Source organism: Phyllostomus discolor, chromosome 6 (genome assembly GCF_004126475.2).
Source record: "Phyllostomus discolor isolate MPI-MPIP mPhyDis1 chromosome 6, mPhyDis1.pri.v3, whole genome shotgun sequence".
In the NCBI taxonomy this organism is placed as follows: Eukaryota; Metazoa; Chordata; class Mammalia; order Chiroptera; family Phyllostomidae; genus Phyllostomus; species Phyllostomus discolor.
This window is the reverse complement of record NC_040908.2, coordinates 166,901,502-166,928,228: the sequence shown is the minus strand read 5'-3', so window position 1 is coordinate 166,928,228 and position 26,727 is coordinate 166,901,502. Positions and strand designations below refer to the sequence as shown.

Here is a 26,727-nt window from a genome sequence, read left to right as displayed (position 1 = left end):
CTTTAAAGTTCAAAGAAGAAATCTTGGTAGGCCAGTACTCAACTCTACAAGACCAAAGAACTGTGGGTTAACTTCTCACAATGCCCCCCACTGACTATGAATACATATGCCCACTAGCCAAGGAACCCATTTTCCAGTACCAAGGAACAGGAAAACCAAACTAATTCTGAAAGTAGTCCAGGTGGGCAGTTACACAGCAAGGGTAACTGGATGGTCTCAAGGAACAAGAGGAGCCTGTTTCTCCTTTGTCTTGTGACCAGAACAAGTGGGGCAATCAGATGCAGCCAATTCTTGTTCCTTGGCTCCCTGGCTCCCCTTCTCTGACCATTACCATCCTGATAACTGCCAGCACTTCACCACAAAATGTTTATTACATTTGCTTTGTCTTCATGACAAAGTTAACCAACCAGTAACATTAGTCTCAATGATATACATGGTACTGTGCTACGTGTGCGCCCGAGAAGTCATAATTTTTCCCCGAGGAGCATATAATCTGACATAATTAAATTTTCTATCTTGTGTCCATTTAGATATCATAAGAGGTAGGGTGAAAAAATTATGAGGATTCAGGAAAGAGGTTTCCTTCAGTATGCGAGATTCAGAAAACAATATTGCAAATGGGCTTTAGAGGATGAAAAACAGGGCAGGGAGGGAGAAACAGGATATCACAAGTGTGTGGGGAAAAAACAAGCACATAGCTTAGTTTGGCTGGAATACACATTAGTTAATAATAGACAATAAGCCCTGAACAGTATGGCTCAGTTTGTTGGGCATCATCCTGCAAAAGCCAATTCCTGGTCAGGGGTCATGCCTTGGTCCCCACACAGGGTGCATATAAGAGGCAACAGATTGAAATTTCTCTCCCTCCCTCTCTCTAAAAAATAATAAATAAAATTTTTGAAAAACAAAAGAGTAGATAATAAAACTGTAACAGTCAATTGAAGCCTGAATATCAGGCTAAGGAGTTTGTGCCTACAATGGCAAAACCTTCAAGTTAACCAAGCACTTATAAATGATTACCACAAGGTAAGTTTGATTTTCACTACTCCACACATGAAAAATGAAAGTTCATCAAGGTTAAGTAACTTGCCCAAGATCACACAGAATATAAGCTAAAATTTAAAGCCATATCTCATGAACTAAAATCCAGTGTCCATCCCACAGTACCAGTGACTTAAAAGAGTAAGAATGTCACAAAGATAGGAACAACCTAATTGGAACCTTGGTATGACAAAGTAAGAAATAATGCAAAAGATACCCAGGAAAAAAAATCTAAGAAAGCTACTACAATATTCCAGACTGAGTCAGAAACAGGAGTGGTAATGGGAACTATAAGGAATTGAGTATGGAAATCCAGCAGGTCTTAGCAACTAACTATATGGAGGATAACAAGGGAAGAATACAAACGCCACACTACAACTCCCATTTAAGGTCACCAATAACCTCTATGTTGCCAAATCCATGGCAATCTTGGTCTTCAACGTACTCCACCTCTGTGCAATGTCAACCTCAGCTGACCACCCCCTCCTCTCACTGTCAGTATCAAGTGATGTTTAAGAATATAAACTGAAGCCAGAAAAACCTGGGTTCAAAAACCAACTTCCGCATTTACTATCTGTTAGTCTTGAATACATTATATTTAGAGTCCCTTCTTCTGTCATTTTTCCTGACCTATAAAATAGAACTGACAGCCCTAATAGATGTGGCTCACTTGGTTGAGTGTCATCCTACAAACCAGAAAGGTTGCTGGTTTAATTCCAGATCAGGGCATGTACATGCCTGGGTTGCAGGCCCAGTCCCTGGTTAGGGCACATGCAAGAGGCAACTGATTGATGTTTCTCTTTTCTCCCTCCCCTTCCCCTCAATCTAAAAGAGTAAAAATACACTAATGCTTAGAACAGTGCCTGATAAATGGTAAGTACAACAGACCCTTGGCTTCCAAGACACAACTACCTTGATTTTCCTCATCCCTCTCTAGCCCCTCCTTCCTTCTCTCTCTCAGTAAGCCACTCCAAGTCTACCCAACTTCCATTACCATACACACATGCCAAGGAGACCCAGCTGTATACCAGTAAGTCTTTCCTTAGGCCTGGAATCAGTTACCTACTCAACAGTTCTACGGGCACCTCACCTTCAACCTGTCCAAACTTACTCAAAACTGACCTTATGCTACTTCCCTCAATCTCCAAACCTGCTCTTCCTTCATTCAGTGTGCACTATCTCAACAAAAGAGGCCTGTACCACAAGCCACCCACCCACATGAGAAAAATTTGGAAGTCATGCTTATATGTAACCCTTTAACCTCACCCTCCACACATCCAATGAACCATAATTCTATGATTCTACTTCCTAAATATTTCTCAAAACCTCTAATTCTGTCAGCACTCTCAACCATACCACTACCATATCTTACCTGAACCTCTGCAACAGCCTCCTAAGTGGTCTCACCAAATCCAGCCTTGCTTTCTCCTTGACCTTTCTCTACGCCACAGCCAGCAGATATCAGTCCAAGTACTTTACTCCTCTGCTGAACTTCTGCCCTCCTGCTGCCTTCAGGATAAAGCCCTATTTGAACTGACCCCTAACAACCTTGTCAAGACTTCAACTCTCTCCTCCACTCTCTTCTCTCCAGTTACTCTGGACTTTTTGGTTTTGTTTGGTTGGTAGGTTCTTCAAACATGTCAGATTCCTTCCAGCCTCGGAGTTTTTGCACATGCTAGTCACTTTTCTTTTATAGCTGGTTACCTCTTACCCTTCAGGTCTCAGCTTTAAAGGCTTTCTCAGTAGTGTTCTCTACTGCCATCTCCCACTCCTGTTAGATTAGGTCACTCTATTATACACTCTCTTATTGCATCCTGTATTTACCTTTGTAGACTTTTGTGTAACTATTGGGTTGGCCAAAAAGTCTGTTACATTTTTCCATAAAATAAAACACATTTTTCATTTTCACCAATAACTTTCTCCCACTATTGGCTGCTAGTGGAGAGAGGCCAGGGGTGCCGCTAAATGTCTTCCAATGCATAAGACAGCCCCACAGCAAAGAATTATTTGGCCAAAGTTTCAATAGTACCAAGAAACTTCGTAAATGACTTTTGACATGTTCAATCAGTCACAGTACCTTCTGCTTACACGACACAGATATTTTTTGCATTTCAGTTGAATTTTAACCTTTCTGGAATTAATAAAGCATAACAAGCCAAAATTGTTGCTTAATCTTCTTCCATCTTTAATATTAAAATGGCTGCACAAAAATTCACCAATTTTTATTAAGATTTTTTAAATGCAGCCCTGGCTGGTGTGGCTCAGTAGACTGAGTGCCAGCATGCAAACCAAAGGATCACTGGTTCAATTCCCAGTCAGGGCACATGCCTGGGTTACAGGCCAGGTCCCCAGCAGGGGGTGCGTGAGAAGCAACACACACTGACATTTCTCTCCCTCTCTTTCTCCCTCCCTTCCCCTCACTCTAAAAATAAAATCTTTAAAAAACTTTAAAAAAGATTTTTAAAATGCACACTAATATAATAGCTGTCACTATACAATCTAACAAAACTGTTCCAAATGAAGTTAAAGACAACTAAGCACTACTAGAGCCATCATATGGAAAAAATGTAATGGACTTTTTGGTCAAACCAATATATAACTTAACATCACTTACTACTGTAAGTATTTATTTAATGTCTGACTTCCATACTAGACTATAAGCTTCATGATAGAGTGACCATGCCTTTCTTACTTATCACTGTATCCCAAGAGCCTTGCATGGTATCTAACACATGGTTAAAAGCTTGCAATATTTTCTCATCCCTACCATAGAACTTTGTATTAGTTGATCCCTCTACCTAGAACTCTGCTGACCCACATCTATCTGGTTCTCTAAGTTCTTGAACTTCACAAAATTAGTGAAGTTCCTCATCTCTCAAGTCTCAGTTACAAAATGCCACCTACAAAGGAAGCCTTTACAGATCATCCAATCTCAAGAAATTATTCCCACTGTACAATTTTATCACCCTCTTAATTTCTTCAAAGCATTCAGCACATCTGAAACCACAGTTACACAGTACCCAGGCAAAGTGCCTGGCACAGAATAAGCACTCAACAGATATTTAAGTGAATGAATCTTCTGAGTAAGAAAAGATGACATGAGGAACACCCCAAATTCATCAGTAAAACATTTACAAAATGTGCCCCAACAAAGTCGAGTAAGTGGCAGTATAGCTTAGGCCTGAAAGCCACACAGCCTACTTTGAATCCCAGCTCTTTCCCTTCTTAACTGGATAACCTTGGACAAGTTGCTTAACCGCACTATGCCTCTGTTTCCAAACCAGTAAAATGGGAATTAGACTCAACTTCAAAGGGTTGTTGAGAATTAAATTAGTCAATATATGTCAAGTGCCAATACCAAGCATACAGTGTATACTCAATGTGTACCATTATCCATCAGACTGAAATTTTCCTCTCAATATTTCAAATACACAGGCTGACTTTTCCTTTATCTTATCCACCCCAGAAGGGTCACCATTATTTTTGTACACTACACAATTCTAAGGGCACCTTCCACATAGATTAGGATGTGTGAAGGGCACCTTCTGGAATTGTGCTATATGGTAGCACCATCCTCGAGTTCCAGTAACCCCTTGTGATGATCAAAAGATTAAAATGGCCAAAAGACACATGAAACAGGAAAGTACTCTGGAAACTTAAGTATAAAATGGCCCTGGCCAGCATGGCTCAATTGGTTGGGCGTAGTCCCACAAAACACAAGATCTCTGGTTCAATTCCTGGTCAGGGCACATGCCTCAGTTGAGGGTTCAGTCCCTGGTTGGGATGCATGAGAGGCAACTGATGGATGTTTCTTTCTCACATCAATGTTTCCCTCCCTTCCCCTCTAAATAAACAAACCATAAAATTTTAAAAAATTTTAAATGCTGACAAAGTACTACAAAATGATCACTGTATTTACAAATCTACATTCTCTTGAGGTCGCTGTCAGATATAAGAATGGGTTGGCCAAGTTACTGCTCTGTGACCCAGGATCATAAAGAGATGGAGTAATAGTCTACCTTAAATTCACACTGAGGGCTACAACCAGCTCACAAGGTTGTTTCTCAGGAATGGCCATGGAGTACTGAACTGCAGGGCAATTCATAATATTTCAATATTTGCTCGCATAAACACTGCAATTTTATATCATTTTTTATTCTTCAGAGAATATCAAAAGGAAATGTCTAGTTGTAACTTAATTATTGCTCCCAAGACAGTGAATGCTTACTTTGGTTATCCAAATAAGTTGATGTCAAGATAAGTTAAAGTTAAAAGGAGTAATAAATCTGCAACTGGGTTGAGGATTTGCCATGACCATGAAGTTAGTTTTGTGAAAATTCGACAAATAAAAATGCTTCACACTTACTTTGGGCAAAGCCCTGAGAAACACAATCTGAGAATACTTCGAGATGTTTTGTGACAGACGTAAAATTCTAAGATGGCCCTGGCTGGTATGGCTCAGTGGTTGGGCACTGGACTGCAAACTGAAAAGTCACTGGTTCCATTCCCAGTCAGGGTACACGCCTGAGTTGCAGGCCAGGTCCCCACATGCAGGAGGCAGCCTATCAATGTTTCTCTCCCTCTATCCTCTTCCCTTCCCCTCTGTCTAAAAATAAATAAATAAAATCTTTTTAAATAAATTCTAAGATGAATAGCAGCTAATCAGGATGGAAACACAGAGAGAACCATCTACTGGTTTTCAATCTTACAGTACTGACATGTTGAGCTGGATATTTCATTGTTGTGGGGAGCTCAGTAGCATCCCTAAACTCTACTCACTAAAATACCAGTAGTACTCCCCAAATCTGACTATCACAAATGTCTCCAGCCCTGGCTGGTATGGGTCAGTGGACTGAGCTTTGGCTTGCGAACTGGAAGGTCACTGGTTCAATTCCCCATCCGGACGGGCACCTGCCAGGGTTGTGCGCCAGGTCCCCAGTTGGGTGTGTGCAGAAGGAAACCAGTCAATGTTCCTCTCACACATCGATCTCTCTCCCTCTCTCCACCCCCCCTCTAAAAAATAAATAAATAAATGAACAAACAAATAAATTCTTTTTAAAAAACGTCTCCAGATATTGCCAAACTCTCCTGACTAGAGAAAAATCACACCCAGTTGAGGATCCCTGTTTTAAACAAATCTGTTCCAACTGTCTAAAATACCCATGTTCTCTCCCCTCCCTTTCAAAAAAAAAGAAAATCCCTTCCTCTGATCTTCCTGGTAACTGAGATTTAATCTCATAGTCCTCCTCAATTCTTCAATTGTATCTGCCTCCAAAATCCTCCGAAATCAGTTATTATAATACCCTCAATGACATGTCAGTTCTCTTGCTCCAAATCACAGTTGGTGATAGAGCTGATACTAGTACTCAGGACTCATGACCCTTGATCAAACACTCTTTTCCCTCCTAACACACTGCTATCCATCGGTCACCAAGCTTCGGCAGTCCTTCACTGCCAACACGTCTTCTTTCACCCCTTACCTTCCATTTCTACTTATACCCCAGACCGTGGTTCTCAAACTTTTGCATACGTCAGAATCACCTGGCTAACATTTCACTAACCCCTAACCCCAGAGTTTCTAATTTAGGAAGTATGGGGGAGCGCCCCAAAATGTGCATTACTAGCATGTTCCCAGATACCCAGATAATGTGTATGCTGCTGATGAGAGGATCACACTTCAAGAACCACTGCCCTAAAGTTCATGTACCTTTCACCTTAAGAGGTAACTTATTTCTGTATTCTTCTGGACACCTCCCTGACCTAAAACTGCAAAAATATTACTGCTAAAACTTTGATCAAATTACTGTTCTATTAAAAATAAACCATAACCTATGGTTCTCTATTTTCCATACTTGACCTTTCTAATTGTTTAAAATGTGTGCCCAACAATTATCAATAGTGCCTCCCTCCCAAAACAGATCTTCTACTTTAATCCTACTCATCTAATGGATTCTTCAGAACAGACCTTGTAGGCTTCCCATTCCATTGTACAGCTTATGCTGTCTTTACCTCCTATAAGGCCCCCCTCTTCCCTCCTCCTCTCTACCTACCTGAAGGAGGCCTTCACCACTGTATTTGCCAAAACCACGTTTGGTCACTATCTGCTGCCTTTTATCTTTATGGTTTAAGTTTTTACCAAGTACTCACAGATAGAGAAAACCCCCAAGAACCTAAAATTTAAAACAGAAAACAATGATATGAGTGACATGCATAAATAAAAGGCTTGACATATACACAAACTACACAAATACTGTGTGTTTTAATAGATTAAATGCAATAAATTCAAAGTTCACAAAAAGAAAGGATGTGCTAAATTTTTTAAAAAATACGATTAAACACTGGCTGTCAGGTATTTATAGCTATCTCATTTAGGATATTTAGCAGGCATCTGTTAGGGAAGAAGGTTTTAAAGTAGTCTCAAAAAAAGAGAAAGTACTTAGTCTACAACTTCCTACAACAGAAGTGGAAATCACTTGTCTTCTGTATGAAATGCAGCTAAGAGAGATGGTATGGTGTGAGAGAAGCATGGGGTTCAAGGTCTGGTTCAACCCCTGACCAACTGTGATCCTGGGCAAGTCAAGCAAGCTGCACCCCCCCACCCCGCACCACCCCTGCCCATAAGCCTTTTCCATAATAAAGAAAATCAAGGCCTAAAATTATACAATCTACCTACAGGGTTGCTTTGAGAGTTAAATAAGGTAATGTATACGAAAGAACCTAACCTAGTACTTGGCATGTGATAAATGTTTATTGAATTTTAATTTTTGTTAATGTGAAAGCACAATGCAAAAATATAGTATTATTTAAAAAATAAAATGAAGTAAATTAATTAAACCTATTTAAGGATGTCCATTTCCCAAGGGGAAAAAATTAAGAGGATATAAAATAAATTTAGCCCTGGCTGGCATAGCTCAGTGGATTGAACGCGGGCTGGGAACCAAAGCATTGCAGGTTCAATTCCCAGTCTGGGCACATGCCTGGGTTGCGGGCCAGGTCCCCAGTGGGGGCCACATGAGAGGTAACGACACACTGATGTTTCTCTCTCTCTTTCTCCCTCCATTCCCCCCTCTAAAAATAAATAAATAAAATCTTAAAAAAAAAAGTTGATAGTTAAAAAAAAAAAAAAAGAATTTAAGTCCCTCAGCATGGTGTACAGTAAATGTATCAATTCCCCAACTTTATGGCCAAAACTAACACTTGAGAGTAACACAAACACCCTCACTTACAACTTCACAACTTTAAGGTTGCCTAAGTCAGCAAAAACCTTTGACGTAGAGGGTTTAGGACAGGATTAGAGGTAGGAGAACTTATGGTAAATTCAGACTTAACTTTTAAAGTTTACATGGCCATTTTCTTATGTGTTCTAATGGCCCAGACATTGTAAAGGTGTTCGTCTGGCATATGTATTAAGCATAAGCTTTTATCTGTTACAGCTTAGACCTTCTGGTTCTTATGTACACTGCAAGACTGAATAGCCAGATATTGTGCTCATCCTTGCACATCAAACTCTCCTCAATTCTAGTGGCCTATTCCTAAGCACTGCAGAAAACTGGTAGTACATCAAAGTATTTATCAAGGCTTCCAACAACATAAACAAATTACTTCTTCAGCACTTTCTATGTTATAAAGTGAGTACCTTCTTTTTTAAGACTACTTATTGAACACTTTCTATGTGTCAGGCACTGTTCAAAGCATCCAATATACACCATAAACAAACACAAAGTCCCAACTCTCAAGGAGCTTACCCTAATGGAGAGATATGCAAAAACAAACAAACTTAAGTATAGCAGGCAGTGATTAGTGTTCAGCAAACTACAAGTGAAAATTATAGAGTTTAAATATAGTCCTTACTCTGGGTCCCCAAAACACAGCTTACTGTGGAAGACCAATACATAAGAATAAAGAACTAGTTTCCTTATTACCTGCATTTGGAATCACCCAAAAGTGGGCAAGAAGTTTTTCCTACATCATCAGGAAGGAGGCTGACACACTCAGAACAATGTACCTTCACAAAATGAAGTTTAAGACTAAGGAAATAATTATAAATAAGCACATTCAACACTTTAGACCACCTGTAGTTGTTTTTCTAGTTAACAATATGACACTTTCATGCTAGGGAAAAACGGCTTAAAATGAGGATCTTATTTTGCCTAGTCCATTCCTGGTCAAAACATGTTAAAGTGGGAGACTTGGCCAGACAGCAACATTGGTTAGAGCATATTCCCCTGTACAAGGTTGCAGGTTCGATCCCCAAGTCAGGGCACCTACAAGAATCAACAAATGAATGCATAAATAAGTAGAACAACAAATCCATGTTTCTCTTTCTCCCCCTTTTCTCTAAAGTCAATAACTTTTTTAAAAAAGAAAGACCTTAGAGTGGGGTCATTCTACGTGTGACTGTTTGTAAATAAAAGATATAATCTGGTAATCGCTGAATATGGGGAGACAATTTCAGGGATAATCCAAAAAAAGTAAGGACATCATCATGGCTTCAGTACCTCCAGTTTCTTATTTTAAATCCTTACCCAAGGATATGCTTATTGATTTTAGACAGAGGGGTTGGGGGGAGAGGAAGATAAATATCTATATGAGAGAGAAATACTAATCAGTTGCCTCCCAACGTGCAAGAAACCACCTACATACATGCCCAACCAAGAATTGAACCTGCAACCTTTAGGTGCATGGGAGGATGATCCAACTGAGCCAACCAAGCCAACTGAGCCGCCTGGCCAGAGCAATGCCTTCAATTTCTTGCAAAGACAATGATTTAACTCTTTCAGAGAAAATCATGTAAGGCACACTAACAGGAGTAAACATCTGATGGTATAACAACATCCTTAGAAAATCTCTTAATCTCATCAACAAAATTGACAAGCAAAATGTATTCTCAAGTAAATCAACATCTCCCCCTTCAAATAACACCAAAGTTTAAGTGAATTCAAGAGAAAAAAATATTCAGGTTACATAACTTCTTTTACCCCGAAGTATATTGCCTTCACTTTCTTTGACATTGATTTAGGTGTTCATTTGTTTCTACAATTGCCTTTGGCAGGGGCTAGAGAATTTTGCTATACAGGCTGAGGGCAGATATTACTGTATAACTCAGTATAACAGATCATCTTTTCCAATAAAAATGAAGACAAACAAACAAACAAACCCAAATTAAAAATGAAGGTCATCCAACTACACAGCACAAAGATCTTAAGCATTTACTTTAAAAACACATTATCTTTCCCTTGATTTTCTATGCTATACAGAGTACTCAGAACTGGTGTGGTTTCAAAAACTTAAAAGATCATCAATTGTAATTGCTAAGGATTGAACTAACATTTTATTTAGTTTTTAAAAAGATTTTATTTATTTATCTTTAGAGTGAGAAGGAGGAAAGGAGAAAGAGGGAGAGAAACACTGATGTGAGACAACACCGATCAGTTGCCTCTCTTAAGCACCCCAACCGGGAACCAAACCCAAACCCTCAATGAATCCACAACCCAGGCAAGTGCTCTGAGCAGGAGTCAACCTGGTGACATTTCGCTTTGTGGGATGGTGCCCAACCAACTGAACCACACTGCTCAGGTCCAACTAAGATTTTGGATGAAAAAAACTGTAAGATACTAGGCTGAACATTCCCCATAAATAAATACTTAAATGGAGAGTAACAAACATCCAAAACTACTCCAACACTTTGGCTCCTGAAACCAAATGAAGAAAACACAAGTTCCATCTTTAGTACCTCTCAGTGTTTCAATAAGGTCCTACATCCAAATTTATTAAAATGCAGAAATAATCCTGGCTGATGTGGCTCAGTGGGTTGAATGCCAGCCTGCAAACTAAAAAGGTTGTGGGTGCAATTCCTGGTCAGGGCACATGCCTGGGTTGTGGGCCAAGTCCCCAGTTGTTGGCATGCAAGAGGCAACTAATCAACGTTTCTCTTGTACATCGATGTTTCTTTCCCTTTCTCCCTCCCTTCCCTTCTCTCTAAAAAATAAATAAAATCTTTTAAACAAATACAAAAATAAATCATCTTTACTTCAAAACAACCAAATGTGCACCCACCACCAAACTTGAAGCTTCTGTTCTCCTCAGGTATATCAATCTGACTTGGAGATCTATCTGGCTTTGTTCTAGGAATCCCTACACTAATGCTACTGATCTTTTCATTAAAAAGAAATATGTATCTATGTCTTGCTTTAAAAGAGCCCAACTGTCTTTACCCTCCTATATCAATTCCTCCACTGCAAACTAAGTTTTTTCTGGCTCCAGAAAATAGAATTTATGCCCCAAATCTATACATATACATCATCTTCAAAGGGACAATTCTCTTCCAAATAGATAAATAATAGTTTGGTTTTTAAAAAAAGCAATTTTTAAAACCAGCTATTTGATTTTTTAAATGACTTGTCATAAAGATGATATAAACATCAAAATTTATTTTATTAAATTCAGCCTGTTTACTTAAAATAGCTGTGTCAGTTAAAGGCATTAAAAGGATCTATTCAATCATGAATAGTGTTCTTATTAATAAGAATACAACTTTTTTTTTAAAGATAGGTAAAGGGTTCTGACTACAAAGAAGTCATTCTTGTTCTGAAATGAGGTTGGACTTAAGACTTTTAATAGTACTATGTCTCTCTCTCAAGTGGCTATTTTGAAGGTATGTTATAGAAGGATGAGCATTTAGATTCTATTCCCCAAAATAACACGAAGTAACAGTCAATACCACTATGGTCAATGTAACACACGATTTAATTCAATTTGACAAATATATACTGTATGAGACACACATAAACTTTAATCAATAAGCCAAATTATTAAACCTGTTGTTTTTGTCTTTCAAACTTTATGTTCCATGGTCAATTACTGCAAAACAATCTTAAGATCTATACTTTGACCTACTTTAAAGATAGACACAGTGCTAGAAAAAATATATAAACTACTATAAAGATTAGTCTTTATGCTTTTATGTTAACTTGAGATTCTTCAAATAAGATTGCACTTAATCAGAAGAGAATTCTGTAATAGGAGCACTCACCAAAGAGATATCAAAAGTTTGGTAGACAAACTGCCACATAAATAAGCCATCGATATGCTCTAATATCAAACATTATGCTAATGGAAGGAATTTATACTTCAGATAGAATTTTGTCATGTAATCTTAGGAAAAGGTGTCAATCTCCCTGAACTTCAAAAATTATTACCCAAAATTCTAAGAAAGATCCCCCCAAATATTTGGTGTTCCTTCTTTCATAACACGGCAAAACTGCATATGAACCGAGAGAAAAAAATACGTTAGATAAGGAAAGGGTTACTAATGGGTACAACAGGTAGCAGTCACCGTAATTAACAACAACAACAACAACAACAACAACAACAAAATCTTACCAGGACAAAAAATCACAGAGTCTTTTTATCTCCCTACCACCACCATGTTGAAAGTCTTGCTTGATGGAAGGCTCTTCCTTTGAAAGACTGGATCCCAAGATCCTTCAGATATTTATGTAAAAGGTCAACAATCCTATAAGCTTGTCATGATAAGCACCCCCTTTCTTTTTTCCCAAATAAAGTTTAATTCAAGAAGAATCGAAACAAAAGTAAACACTAAATATACAAATTCCACTATTGCTATAGTTTATTCCTAAAAGTTAGAGATAAAAGAATTATAATCCCAACACATGGACTTGGAGGCAAGAAGCAAGTCTCTGAAATAAGGCTTGCCAGAACACATGCCCGCTGAACACACTTGCCAGTACACTCCACACCTTTTTAACAGTCACATCGAGAAGAAGAAAAGTAGCCTTTTCTCAAGAAGAGTGGAGATCATCAGCAGACAGATTAAAGAATTACTTTTTCCCCTCCAAACTACCTAAGTCTAAAACACGGAACCAAATAAAACCACCATAAATTCCTTTAGTGATCTTCTAATCTCTTAGTTCATCAAATTTCACATAATAAAACGTACAACTCTGTGGCTTTCCTCATACCCCACTATACAAACACAAACTGAAATTTCTGAGATAAATATATGGTAAGAATATTAATAAAGCTCTTTGACTAGGGAAACAAAATCAAATTCTTAAAACTCCAACACGGAAACCTTGAGAGGGAAGCAGGGCCTAAATTAGGAGCAAGTATTCATATGCACAAAACAAGCTAATTCCCTCCAAATCATTACTAAGTAAAAATTTCTTTCAACGACATGCATACATCCCTCCCAAAATAAAAAATACAGAACTTCATCAGCATTGATTATTCTACCTTTTCTCAATCAGCACCCCCTCCCAAACCCTCCAAACCTATCAGTGTTATTTTGTTTAAAAAAAAAAAAAAAGACTCCATAGTTCTATTCCCCAGCTCTGGGCCACAAATCCTGGCCCACCATAATCTTACAAAAATTATATCAAATTATCCTTCCTCAGTTTGGCCTCTGAAATTTACATTCTCATCTAACTTAATTCAAATTATTACAATGTCAATATTGCAAAATTAGGAATCCTTGTCACCTTGTAATCCACAAAAACCTCTGATTTACAGTGGTTTCTGTAGAAGTCAGAGGCTACACCTAACTCCATTTCCAAACAGGATGAATATTAAGCCTGTAATTACTTGGATAGGATATACCTTCTCTCCTCTGTTGCACCGAAAAACCATCTGAAAAGTTGTAATCACAGTATATTCACAAATGGAAACATTATAGTTATTCTGCTTCAAAATTAAAAACGACAAAATACTAACCAATCTCTGGCTGTAACGAATCCTTTCTTCTTCGGGTTCCATCTCTCACTCTTCTGTTGAAATTGCTGTAAAGAAACCACTCCAGGGCTGCCTTCCTCTTCCTCCTTAGGAACCAGATTGATTGCAACACTAGAGAATGATGATATGAGCAGAGATGAGAACTCAAACTCGAGCTTCCTTCTCATCGAAAAGAAGTGTCTAAAATGTGTGAACGTTAAAGGTGCTCTGAGAAATCTGGTTCCTCTTCATCAGTTTGGGACCTCTTTGCGCTCGGGCAAGTGGTTCCATGTCACGACCAACGTTAATCTCATTAAACAGTCTGAGGCCTAGGCCAAAGGAGATGCTGGTTTCAGTTCCCTGTGGTCGGGCCACACCACTTGTTTCTTCCCACAGGATACAATTAGCAAGGCTCCCTTCACGGCAGCACTAGCCAAATAAATAAATAAATAAATGAAGTTGGGGGTGGGGGCCGGACTTTTATCTCCGGAGAGCTGACCAGGTGAAGCACACCCTGAACTAATCCATAATCCAGATCCTAACCAAATTAGTTCCCTCACTGGTAATTAGACCCTAAAGGAAAAATGGCAGACTAACCATATAAAAAAAAAGAGGAAAATAAATTAGGATTTGAAGAAAGACTTCTAAACAATTTCCCTTACCTCTCCGAACGGCGACGAATGTCGCCTTCCCTCCTAGATTCCCCCGGACCTTTGCATTCCCAAACCAACCTTCCTCCCCAGCCCAAGATGTGTACAACTCTGAAACAAATTCAAGAGTTCAAATCACGGGCAAAAATTCCATCAGATCCTTCTGAATAAAGTACAAAATAAACAGTCCTGCCTATTGGTATAAGTAAAATGCATCTTTTCAAAGAATTAAAGGCAGGTACGCGCTCCCGTCCTACACAACACCCAGAAAGGTGTTTCCCCCCCCCTAAATATTCCTATAGATAATGGCTTCCATAGGGAATGCAGATCTGTTTCCCCTTTTCTAACACTACGGCCACGCTAACAGCATCCTTTCAAAACTGCCACGAGACCAGAGGACCCGATGACACAGTCTGCGAGAGCACTTCGCGGCAGAACCCTCCTGGAGGAAGCCCGTGCCCCAGGTCGGGAGAGAAACCGCGTCTGCACCCCCTGGGCGAGCACCGCCCGGGCTCGAGAGCAGCCAGGCCGGAGAGGAAAAACGGCACATCGCGCCGGGCTCCCCCTGGGAAAGGCGTTTCGGTGGTTCGCCCATCGGAAAAAGAAATAGAAACTTTACATTAAGTCTTTGGATAACACAGCGAACCAAACTTCCAAGGGGGGTGGGGGTAGGAGGGTAGAGGGGGGAATCTCACCGGGGATTTTGCTCGTGAGTTCTGGTCCAAGTGAGAAGTAAGAGATTCCAGAAACTGAGAGGAAAAATTAAATCCCAAACGTCGTCTTCGGCTTTTTTTTTTTCCCCCGTGGATCAATCCAGTATCCAGAGAGGGTCGGGGCGACCCGGAAAACAGAGGAAACAGTTGCCGAAGCGAGCCTCCTCTTCTGGCTTCGGAGACCGGGCGTCGGAGGCGTCAGGAGAGGAGAGCGCGACCCCTCGGCGCCGAGCCCAGGGCGCCCCCGCCTCCCCCGGGCCGGCGGCCGGCGGTCAGCAGCCCGAGCCCGAGCCCGAGCCCCAGGCCGGCCCCGGCCGCGGAGAGCGCCCGCCTCGCTGCGCCCTCGGCCAGCAGCCGCCCCGCCGCCTCCGGAGCCCGGGAGCCGCGGCCGATCAGCTGAGACCGGCCGGCCCGAGGCTCCCCGCGCCGCCCCGGCCCCCCGGAACGCGGGCCCCGGCCCGGGGGGGCGGAGAGGGCGGGAGCGGCGCGCCGGGCTGGGGGCCCGGGCTCCCCTCGAGTCTCCCCCTCAGACCGGGCTCCGCGCTGTGGGACGAGACCCCGGCTACTCCCCAGTCGCAGAGGAGGGATTGGGGAGGATGGGCCCCCTGGCGTTGTCCCTCCTCCCGGAGCGCCCCCTGCCCAGAATAGACAGAGCGGCGACAGGCCCGGCCGCGGGGAAGGTGCTCTGCGAGCCGCAGCCGCCGCTGCCGCCGCCGCTGCCGGGGAGGGGTGTTGTTTCCCTCACACAGGAGGAGCCGCTGAAGCAGCCGCCGCCATTTTGAACCCGTCAGACTCTCACATACACACAGCTCCTCCGCGGCACACTGCGCAGGCGCCGCCTCCCCACCCCTCCCCCGGCTCGCCTCTCCACCCCCCACTCCCCTTCAAGCCTCCCTACGCTTCTTACCGCTCTCCCGGGCGCACGTGAACGCGCACGCGTCACTCTCCTCGACGCGGACACTCCGCTGGCGCGCGCACGCGCGGATGCGTCGGCCTCGAAACGCCCGCGCCCGGCGACGCCGACGCGGCTCCCCGCCCCCCTCCCGGCTCCTCGGCTTCAGGCCGCCGGCCCTCCCGCAGGCCCACCGCCCCCACTCTCCGCCGGCCTCTTTCCAGAGCTCAGGCCCGGCCCGCTGCTCGCGCCTGCGCGCAGGCCACGGTTCCTCCTCCGCTCGCGCTCTGCGCCCCCCCACGCCCTCGTTCGAACACACACATACACACACATTTCGCCTCTGTGACCCCGCCCCTCGCCGGCCAGCTGTGCTGGCGGCCCTCCCCCACCTCTCCCGGGAGGGTGGTGACCCCCGACCCCCCCCCGACCAAGCACAGCTAGCCCCCAGCAGTGGGGGGAAGCGCCTAGTACCCCTGCAACCGTCCTCTGCCCCAGTCGGCCCTTCGCAGTCACACGACCTGAGGGCCCGGCGGCCTGGGCCAGGGCAGCCGTTGCCCGCCTCAAAGCGGGATCTCCCGGGGTCAGGCCTCCGGGCCCGGCCGACCCGACCTGGGCGCCCCGCTCGGGCCTGCCCAGGGCGAGAGGGCGCGGGCCAGGGGTGCCTTCCCGCCTGCTGCCCTCACCCTGCGCCCGCCAGTGGGCCGAGGCCGGCCTGCCCGCCATCCCCGGGCAGGCCCGGCGCCCCCGCCGCGGGGCCCGTCCGCCCTAGGCTCAGGGGGCTTCTCGTGCAGCGGCCTGGCCCCGCCTCACCCACTCCTCGCCGCGCCGAAGGGGCAGGAAACGGGAGTAGCCTGTCTCTCCTGGTTTCGGCTCCCCGGGGGGAGGGCTCCAGGCGCTGGACTTGGGCGTCCACAGGTACCGGGCGCAGGAGTGGTCTCCGCGACGGCCTGGGGGCGGCGGCAGCCGGCGCGCCCACCGCGGGCCCGAGGCGCCCGGGTACGTGGCCCTGGAAGCCCCCGCTCCTCGGCCACGCTCAGGTTTCCGCAGCGCCGGTGCCCCCGGCGGCCTGGGTGGGACGTGACCCCGCCCCCGGCGAGTCGGGGCGCCCCCCACGGAGGGGTGCGCGGGCCGCCTCAGTCCCGGGTCAGCCTCGCTGCCCCGGGCCGGGCCGAGGCGGGCGCGGGAGGCCGGGCCGGGAAGATGTCTCCTCTCGGTGCGCGCAGCTTCGCGCGAGGGTCAGCGACGGGGCAGCGGCCGCCCGAGGCGCGCCGGCCCTGCCCACGAACGGGCTCCCGCGGCTCGACAGCTGCCCGACGGGCTCCCAGGCAGGGGACGTCGACGGAGCCCGGCCAGAGGTATCTGAGCAACGCCATGCGAGCAGCCCGACAGCGATCAGGGCATTCCCCCAGCCAATCTCGTGCTTTGGGGCCCGTTTCAATTATAAATCCCATCAAGGACCGTGGCTTGGGCGTTACGCATCCGGGGCCGCACTGCTGGCGTGACTGCACTCTTGCCGAGAGGTGTCACGCAGATGCTGTCCTCCCTGCCTTGGTTTCCCACTCTTTCACCTTTGATTCCTGGGATGCAGGGATGGAGGGGAGAGGAAGGGCATGGAGTGAATCAGACAACTCTCCGCAAACAACCTTCACCTCTTTCAGGAAGACTTTTGGGAGAAAGTCAATAGAAATAATGATACCTCCTATTTCTATCAAGTTTTGAACTCTGGTACTATGCGAACCCAAGGTATTTATTACCACACTAGGTTTTTCTCCATGCAAACTCAGGGAGTTTCACAGATATTCTGTGTTTTCTTTCACAACGTCCTTAGGAGACAAGCTCAAGTGCCAGGAGGATTATATACATCTTAAAGACAGACACTTGAAGTACAGAAAGGATCAACAGCTTGCACAGTTACTCCGACAGAGAGAAGTCCAGCACTGCGCAAGAGCCGACCGCAGCATCTCACAAACAACAAGTATTTGTTCGTATGGCATCACCCTCTTGCATTTCAGTCAGACTAGGAAATATTCTTTATTCTGATACCAGTTTTGTTTAGACTTCTTCGACTTTCAGAACACTGATACCAAGAAGATCTTTACCAAAACTTTTATCAAGTCTAAAGCCTTTTAAGCCTTTCAGATTATAGTAATATATATTGCAAAGCGTTTCACACCGGCACCCCCAGATGTGACCCCACAGGCTCTCTGTAGGTATAGAAAGAGGCAACAGCTCATTTGTTTTATTTTTAAATAGGAAAGACTTTTGCCATCATCAGATGAGGTAAGAGTTGGGCCTCATTGGTATTTGCAAAATAAACGACTTTATTTCCTTCCCACTCATCCCTATAGCCCACGGGATACTTGGGGGCAAAGAGAGAGAGGAGGAGGTCTCTAGCAGGAGCTCACTTTGGCCTTGCCCTTTATCTTAAGGTCCAGAGCCCCTTAACTAATCAATCCTCAGGGAACTGAGTTGCTCACTTGCAGCAAACAAGTGCCTTCTACAGATTTAACTCAGGTGGATGTGGTGGGAGGAACCCTAAGAAGGCACCAAGAATAGTAAGTAATAGTAACACTTATTTTGGGCAAGACTGCAAGTAAAGGTTTGTCAGGTTGCAACCAGCTCTTTTCTAGTTGAAAACCATTTGGCGACTAGTCTGCATGGGGGGAATGATGTTAAACAGACAAACACAATGGCTTCTCCACAGGCAGGCTTTGTTAATATTCCAAGGCAGATGTGCAGGGCGAGGTAAGAGATAAGCAGAGATAAGCAGATGGCTAGTGATTCTCCCACAATCACAATGGTTGTGGTTGGCAAGGACACACCCCAGGGTTTTGCCCTAAGAAGGCATTTTTGAGGACCCTAGAGCTTGGGAGAGTCCCCAGGAAGGCCACTAGAATTATGAATTATATGGCTTCAACGGCGACGGCAGGGAGACGGGGAGAGTGGTAGATGGGAAGATGTAAAGAAAAATTCCTTCTAGAATCATTGGGGAGAGGATCCCTGGCTAGAGTAAGCTGGTACTTTCATAAGGTATTAACAAGTATTAACAAATCTCTGCCTTCTTGAGCAGAATGAAGACCCCACAAATGCTGAGAGTCAAGACCAGATGGCCCACTTCTTCTGGGAGACTGGTGGGCGAAGAGAGAACTCTGTGGTCTGGTCAGCTAAGTTAAAGTGTTTCCGATCTCTCTGCACTCCTGGAATGTTAAGAAGGACGCAGGTATGTCCTGAACGGTGGAGGTCTGAACCCAAATAGAGAAGTTGGTCTTGAAGATTCCCTGGTAGGTGCAAATCAATAAGTAGTTAAAAAGCTCTGGAATCAGAGGCTGAAAGTCTACTGGCTACTAGCTAATCAGTCCTAATGAACTTCTCAAAGCCTTGTTTTTTTTTCATCTATAAAGTTGGAAAAATCCCTACCTCTCAAGATGAAATAAATAATGGGTTGAAGTTCAGTTCTGGCATATTTACTGTTTTTGGAGAGTTTTGAATAAAGATGCTGCCATATTTACGCAAATGTACAGAGTGTAAGTCATGACTTACTTTATAGCTTCTCCTCTTTCCTAGTTCCTGGTCTCTCTTTCCTCCCACACCCATTGTGTCTCTAACCTGCATTTTTCTCTCTTCCCTGACTCTGTCTGTCTGTCTCTCATCATCACCCACCTCCTGAGGTCTATTTCCACCCTTCTCTCAGTCACTGTGCTGCCCCCCACCCCCCCGCCTGCTGCGTCCAGTCCTCTCTCCTAGCTCCCTGTTGTCATGTGCTCTTGCTGTCAGTGGAACAGACCTCACTTGTCCACTCCGCTCTGCCCATCTGTTTGGTGCACTTAACTTGAGCCCCCAGTTTTGTCACTGAATCATTTCCTGGACATCTCCTTTCCCTGCCCTCCACTAGACTCTAAGTTCCTTGAAAGTCCACATTTGGATCCCTCAAAAGACCTTCCAAAATCTATACCACATATTTACTGTGTCAACCATAGGGGGTATAAAAACTAGATATTGGATGATTCTAAGTTTTAAGGGTTAGACATTTTTGAGTCTGGAAGGAAAATCTGAATTTATCAGGAGAAAAAAAAAGGAAGCCAGAAATGCCCTACACATTCTCGTATCATTGAGCGTGGATGGCACACGAAATACTTGTAAGTCTCATGGAACTCTGTTGACCCTTTCCTTGGGACCATGGTACCACCGCCCTCCCCGACCCAGTGCCTCCTTGCTGCCATTTTTCCCCCAGGCATATGGCCTGGCTTTGTGCAGACCCACCTATCCCGAGTCATAGGGTTGACTCAGCTGTTGGGGCAGCGGCGGCAGCATCTGGGATCCAGCTGTTCTTTTAGCAACCTTAGCTTCACCTTGAGGCAGGGCCACCCTCATTTTTACTTCTAAAAGGGAGGGCCCTCTTGCCCTTCCTAAGAGTGGGTCTTACTACACCTGTGCTTGGTAGGGGGAAGTTTCTTGGCACCCTAGAGTTTCAAAATCTGTTTGCCCTGCGTTTGTTCGCTGGCTCAGCTGGTGATAGTCATCTGGTGCCCAGCCACATCCACTCAGGGCCAGTTGCCTAAATGTTTAAACTTGTTCCTGGATCCTCCCAGAGGGTCTTGTCTTTTTATTTTTTTAATCCTCACCAAAGGATATGCTTTTATTGATTTGAGAGAAAAAGAGAGAAAAAGAGAGAGGGGGGGGAAGAGAAACATCAATCAGTTGCTCCCCTCCAGCCTATGAAACCCGTAGGAAACCCAACAGAGGATAGAATGCAACCCAAATATGTGCCCTGACCAGGGATCGAACCCATAACCTTTTGGTGTACAAAACAATGTTCCAACCAACTGAGCCACCAGGCCAGGGCCCAGAGGGTCTTATCTTCACTGCCTTATGAGCACTCACTGCCTTTTGTCAGCTTCAGCTAAGCTAAGGCTGGCACTCCTCTGGCTGCTTTGTCAGGGGTTCTTACCAGCTGTGTGTTACCAGCCCAGTCCTTCAACGCATCAGGAACTCCATTCCTTCTTTAACAAAACACAGATAGTGACCCCTACCAGATTTCTTCCTAAGGTCATTGTGCAGTCAATTGGACTGAAGGACATACATGCCCTATGGAAGATAACATATTTAGAAAGCACTTGTGGTTCTCTTATATCTCTCTGTTTTTTGCTTTCCCGGACGAAGGATTTGTTTCCGTTACTGAGTGAGTACCTTGTGCCCAATAGCAAACTAAGTACCTGGCTGGAGAAAGTAGATTTGAAAAATTAGGGAGCCTGGCTCTTACCCTCGAAGACTTCATGTCACGGAGGAGATACCACGGAGGTGTGACTGGCTTAGAGGACGCCGTAATTAGAGCAAAGCGCTGGAACACAATGTAGACAATCAGGACTGGGTATGGAATGCCACTTGGATTTGGGCCCCACGGGGCAGGCGGGAAGTTTTGTCCATTTGTTCATGTTCATGTTCATTGCTGCACCCCCTGTGCCTGAAACAGTGCCAGGCACAGTTGGCACCCGGTCTTCATAGTTACCGAGTCAATGAATAAAGTAATGCAGTGATGCTTCTGAGTGACAGAGCGGTGTAAAGGCTTGGCGGGGGAGGGGGTTGAATCCCTGCAGACAGGTTTGATTTTGATGGAGGAAGAGCGGCACATGCGTCCTGGAGCAGAAGGTGATGTAGCAGCTATATTATTCCAGGTGAAGTGTTCCTGCAGCTGTCACTTCAGCTGGGATAGAGGCGTGAGAAAGCAGAGCCGCTACTGCAGTAGAGGAGCCAGGAGGTGAGCGTGCAAACCTCAGGCCAGGTCCTTCACTCTCTCTCTCTCTGTTCCAGCCTCTCTTGTGGTCCAGTCTCTCTGCTCTACTTGTCTCTGCTGTCTCCCAGTTTCGGGGTGTCGTCTTTAGAGCCCATGGCAGAGCACAGCTTTTGATATGACATTGTCAACTTAATATCTCCAGTCAATTGGTTTTCACAATGCCTCTTTAATTATACTGTTCATTATATTTGGAGTGTGTAATTTTAAAATGACAATCTTTTTTTTTTTTCAAAGATGCTTGCTAAATATTTAAACTCGGAAATGTATTCAGTCTTCTTTTTTTTTCTGGCTAAATCTATTTTGCACTCTCTGGGGAACCACAAGAAAATATTGACTGTGTTTAAGGTGAGATTTCCATGTTCTATTTTTTGCTGTTGTACTTGATTTGCCACAGATTGGAGTTCATGGTTTTGATTGTTTTTTTTAAGGGGTCATTTTTTTAAAAAGACTTTTTTTATTTGTCTTTAGAGAGAGGGGAAGGGAAGAAGAAAAGAGAGAGAGAGAAATATCAATGTGTGAGAGAAGCATCAATTGGTTGCCTCTCGCAGGCAACCAACCAGGGACCAGGCCCACAAACCAAGCATGTGCCCTGACCAGGAATCGAACCGGTGACCTTTCAGTTTGCGGGGTGATGCCCAACCCACTGAACCACATGGGTCAGGGCCCATCTGTCTTCAATGCATATGTATATATTGGTGAAAGCTTATGGTTTTCATAAATGTTACTATTTTGTATAATAATTTAAACATTTTCTATTGCATTTTAGTACTTAGTACCTATTTACTATTTCCTATATTTCATGTGTTTTGTAGTAAAAAGATTCATAAAAGTGGGCAATTAAATTCTCAATTCTGGCTTGCTGACAGATAAGTATAGAATCTGCAGGGTCTTTCTCTTTCTGAATCCACACTATTCCTCTTGAAGGGACCATATTCGTACATAAATTTAAGTTGCTCCTTAATACACAGGAATGTCATTTGGATGCTGTGAATTATAGAACAATGCCCTTAATTTCTAGTGCTTTCTCTTCATTCTTTAAAAAAAAATTATTTATTTATTTTTAAAGACGTGGGAAGGGAGGGAGAAAAAGAGGGGGAGAAACATCAATGTGTGGTTGCCTCTCACGTGCCCCCACTAGGGACCTTGCCCGCAACCCAGGCATGTGCCCTGAGTAGGAATCGAACCCATGACCCTTTGATTTGCAGCCCACGCTCATCTCTTCATTCTTTAATGTACTTCTGATGAAAACTTCCTCCCACCGTCTCATGTCTGATTGGATCTCTATATGACTGTTATCCTTATCAACTACAAAACGCATGCCAATTTCCATCTGCAGGGTCCTCAGAATTTAAGAAGTATAGGACTTGGACCCTGCCCTCAAGTAGCTTACAATTTAAAAATAAAAAATTACTTCAAAAATGCCAGCTTGTGCCCTGGCTGGGTTGCTCAGTGGGTTAGGGCACTGGTCCCGATACACCAAGGTCGCAGCTTCAATCCCCAGTCAGGGCACATGCAAGAATCAACCAGTGAATGCATAAATAAGTGGAACAACAAATCCATGCTTCTCTTTCTCTTTCTCTCACCCCCCCTTCCCCCTCTCTCTAAAATCAATCAATAATTTTTTTTATGTGACTTGCTTAGACAGACACCACGGCAGAGCTGGAGCGGAAGCGTGAGGATGGCTCCTGCCAGGATTCAAAGGCCGCAGCCACACCTCTCCCCCGCCCGAGACTTCCCAGGGTCTGGGTGCTGCACTGACTTCTCCCTCACAGTCTGTGAGGTCCTCACCGACGGAGGGGACCTTAGCCCGGCATCACAGGATCTCAGGGCTGGCGTGGAGCTTGCAGGTCATTGGATCCCACCAGATCATCTTAAAATCTGGCACTCTGAGGCCTGAAGATGGTAAGCAGCTTGGCCAAGGTCACGCAGCTAGTTTAGTCATGAAATTGGAGCCATAAACCACAAATGAATGGCATTTTTTAAACGTGTTTGTGTGTGTGTTCCTTCCCCAGAAGCAGCACCTGCCTGTTCAGGGCACCGTGCTTGCCACTGGGGTTGCGACATGAGTGCGCATGAGACTACATCTTGGGGGTGTCAGATGACCGTGTGAATTAGCCTCTCAATGAGACCCCTTGAAACAGTGAAAGAGTCTAATAATTACATGCGCATCAGGTGTAAAACCAGGATGAGTATATATACCCGGTCTGTCCAGGATACTTACTGTGAGGGCACAAAGGTGGGAGGGGCCAATTCTGCTGTGGGGGAGGGCCTTTTCCCCCTCACCCAAGGATATTTTGTTTAGAGAGAGGGGGAGACAGACAGACAGACAGACATTGATGTAACAGAAAAACGTCGATCAGTTGCCTCTCATAGGCTCCCGGATCAGGGACGGAACATGCAACCCAGGCATATGCCCTGCCCGGTCATCGAACCCACAGCTCTCTGATATACGGGACCAAAGTGAGCCGAGCAGCCGAGCCACCGCCCAGCCAGGGCGTTGCTGGGGTTCTGGTATTCATCAAGAAGACGACGGGGAAGGGCACTTCCCGCTCTCGGCCCGCTCTGGACCCAGCAGGACAGCCAACGGGGAGAGACGAGGCTGCGGAGGAGGGGAATCCCATCCTCAGGGACCTCTCCCACCCTCTTCAGCACGTGGACAGGGCTCTGTCCTTTGTAGGTGGCGGGCATTTCCTCGTCCAGGCTGCAAGCATTGCCTACTGGGTGCCAGCACTGGCATAGGCCCGGGGATGCAGGCAGATCCCTGCGCAGACGTGGTGTGGTGGGCCGGTGGGGACCCTGGACTTGCACACACTGTGTGTCCCCAGCCCGGGTGCACCACACAATGAACATGTCACCTTGCTCAAGCCACACAGCTCCCGGGATTCTGGTTTTCTTCAGTTGTCACATGGGGATCTGAGTCCCTCCCTGTAGGTCATTGTCACCTGTGAGTTGGCTCCCACAGGGCTAGAACACTGCCAGGCACATAGCAAGTCTTATAAGCAAATTTGTGAAATAAAACCGAGCTCATCGTTGGTTGGGACAACCACAGCAAGTTGTTAGGTGAATCCTGTGAAGAAAATTGGAAGGCTTCTCCGAGGAAGGACCACTGCATTTGAGACCGTATGACAAAAAAAGAACCTTCCAGGGAGAGGGGACAGCTTAAACAAAGGCTCCCAGTGGGAAAGGGCACCTGTATGTTTGAAAAACAGCAGGTCAGAGTGGCCAAGACGGGGAGTGGCGTGAGGCGAAGCCACAGAGCAGCCAGGCTGGGTCACGCGAAACTCACTAGGACCTGCGAGTGAACCCCCGCAGCGGCCGGGGCAGCAGAGCTGAGATACAGAAGGTCAATGCTGGGGAGGACATGGAGGCGTTCTGTTGGTCCTCGTGAGAGGAGCCGAGGGCATGGCCTCGGGTGGTCAATTGCGCGTGGAAGGGAGAGGCGAGAGGTAAAGGATGACTTCGCAGGGCCTGGTCGCACACGAGATGTGTGGGGGAGTGAGGAAGCGGGAGGAGTCAGGGGTAGCTGCTGCTTCTCTGCCTTGGCCTAATTTGCTGCTCCCACCTCTGAAGTGGGGGGGATCTAGGAGGAGCAGGGGGCGGGACCAAGAGAATGGGGTCACGGAGGCCCTCACGGAGGCTCTATAAGAAGAGCTGTGCGCACCCAATCTGGAGATCCAAGGACCAACAGCACCAGGGTAAGACCGTGGGAGAAACGCAATGCCCCTGGAAAGTATAGGAAGGAGGCCAGGATCCAGGCACAAGCCTGCAGCGAGGAGGACGGTGCCCAGCCCGTTGCTGGTGCTCGGTTGCTGCTCGCAGGGCGAGTGGATGCACAGGAGAGTTCAGCAGAGGAAGAGAGGAGCCTGTGGAAACGGCTGAGAAGGGAAAAGCAGAGAGGTGAGAGAGAGAAGAGAAAACACGAAACCCGCCTGGAGAGTGTCAAGCAGGAGGGAGGGGCCAAGGGGTCAGGGGAAGCTGGATGGGAAACCATTATGACATCACTGTCCACCTTTGTTGGGGCTGGGGGTGTTGCAATGCAATGGGCCCAGAAGGAAGAGGAAGTAAGCGAAGAAGATGGGGAGGACCCTGTGAAGAGAAGAGCGGAGGAAAGACAGGAAGGGGGGCGGTCATCAGAAAGAATGAGCTCGCATGTCCTGCGAGAGGGTGTCAGTAGAGAAAGGGGGCTTGCAAACGGAGCCTGGGAAGAGGGACCCAGAGAGCAGGAGGTTTGCAGGGTGGGAGAGCCCACGAGCTCAGCTCCAGCTGAGCCAAGATGCCCCTTCCTCTGCACTGGGGGGAGGGGGTGGGGGGATTGCACAGGGCCGGGGCGGGGGGTGTGGGGGCAGGAGGTTGAGGGAGTTTATGGTTGAAAACCTCTGGGGGAGGAAATACATGAGATAAATAAAATATATAATTTTTATATCTACATTTCTATTTATATAAATATCTATATATATTATATATAATATGCATAAATGATGTCAAATTTATGTATAGAAAACCCCTGGAATAGTCATGGAGCTGGAGAAGGCAGTGTCGTTAGTCGAAGGAGCCTTCGAGTTCAACCCCTTTGTGGCAGAAGTCATGTCTTACTGCTTTTAGCTTCCTTGGGAGGAGCAGTGGGTGGATTTGGGAAGCAGGGCAAGCAGTGGCCCCCTTCCTGTGACCAGTAGTCGTGCCAGAGGTCCGTGAGGCCCCGGGCAGGTGCCCTGCCCAGGAGGGAGAGCTCGGAGTCCTGGGCGGGCAGCGAGGGCCCCAGCTGGCAGGTAAACAGGAATTTCCACCTCCCTCCCACTCAGCCCCTGCTGGCCTCTCCCACTCCCCCTCCCACTCGCCGCTGCCCTTGGGCTTTCTGCACAGCCCAGCCCTCCACCCTCAGCTCTCCTCTCCCTTGAAGTCCTCACTTATTCT

The 26,727-nt window shown here is 45.7% G+C and overlaps 1 protein-coding gene across 3 annotated transcripts in view; it reads right to left on the bottom strand.

Moving 5' to 3' along the window:
• Positions 1 to 15,981, bottom strand: part of KDM2A (lysine demethylase 2A) — an 86,609-nt gene extending 70,628 nt beyond the window's left edge. For 2 of the 3 annotated variants that reach the window (XR_004904046.1, XM_028515255.2), the window contains exons 1-2: positions 15,116 to 15,981; positions 13,774 to 13,902 (exon numbers count right to left, since the gene is read on the bottom strand). Coding sequence is in view for 2 of the 3 variants with exons in the window: in XM_028515255.2 (XP_028371056.1) it covers positions 13,774 to 13,815 (42 nt within the window). In the remaining variant the exon portion in view is untranslated. The remainder of the gene's footprint in view (positions 1 to 13,773; positions 13,903 to 15,115) is intronic. The other variant, XM_028515254.2, reaches the window with a different exon arrangement.
• Between the last annotated feature and the right edge of the window lie 10,746 nt (positions 15,982 to 26,727).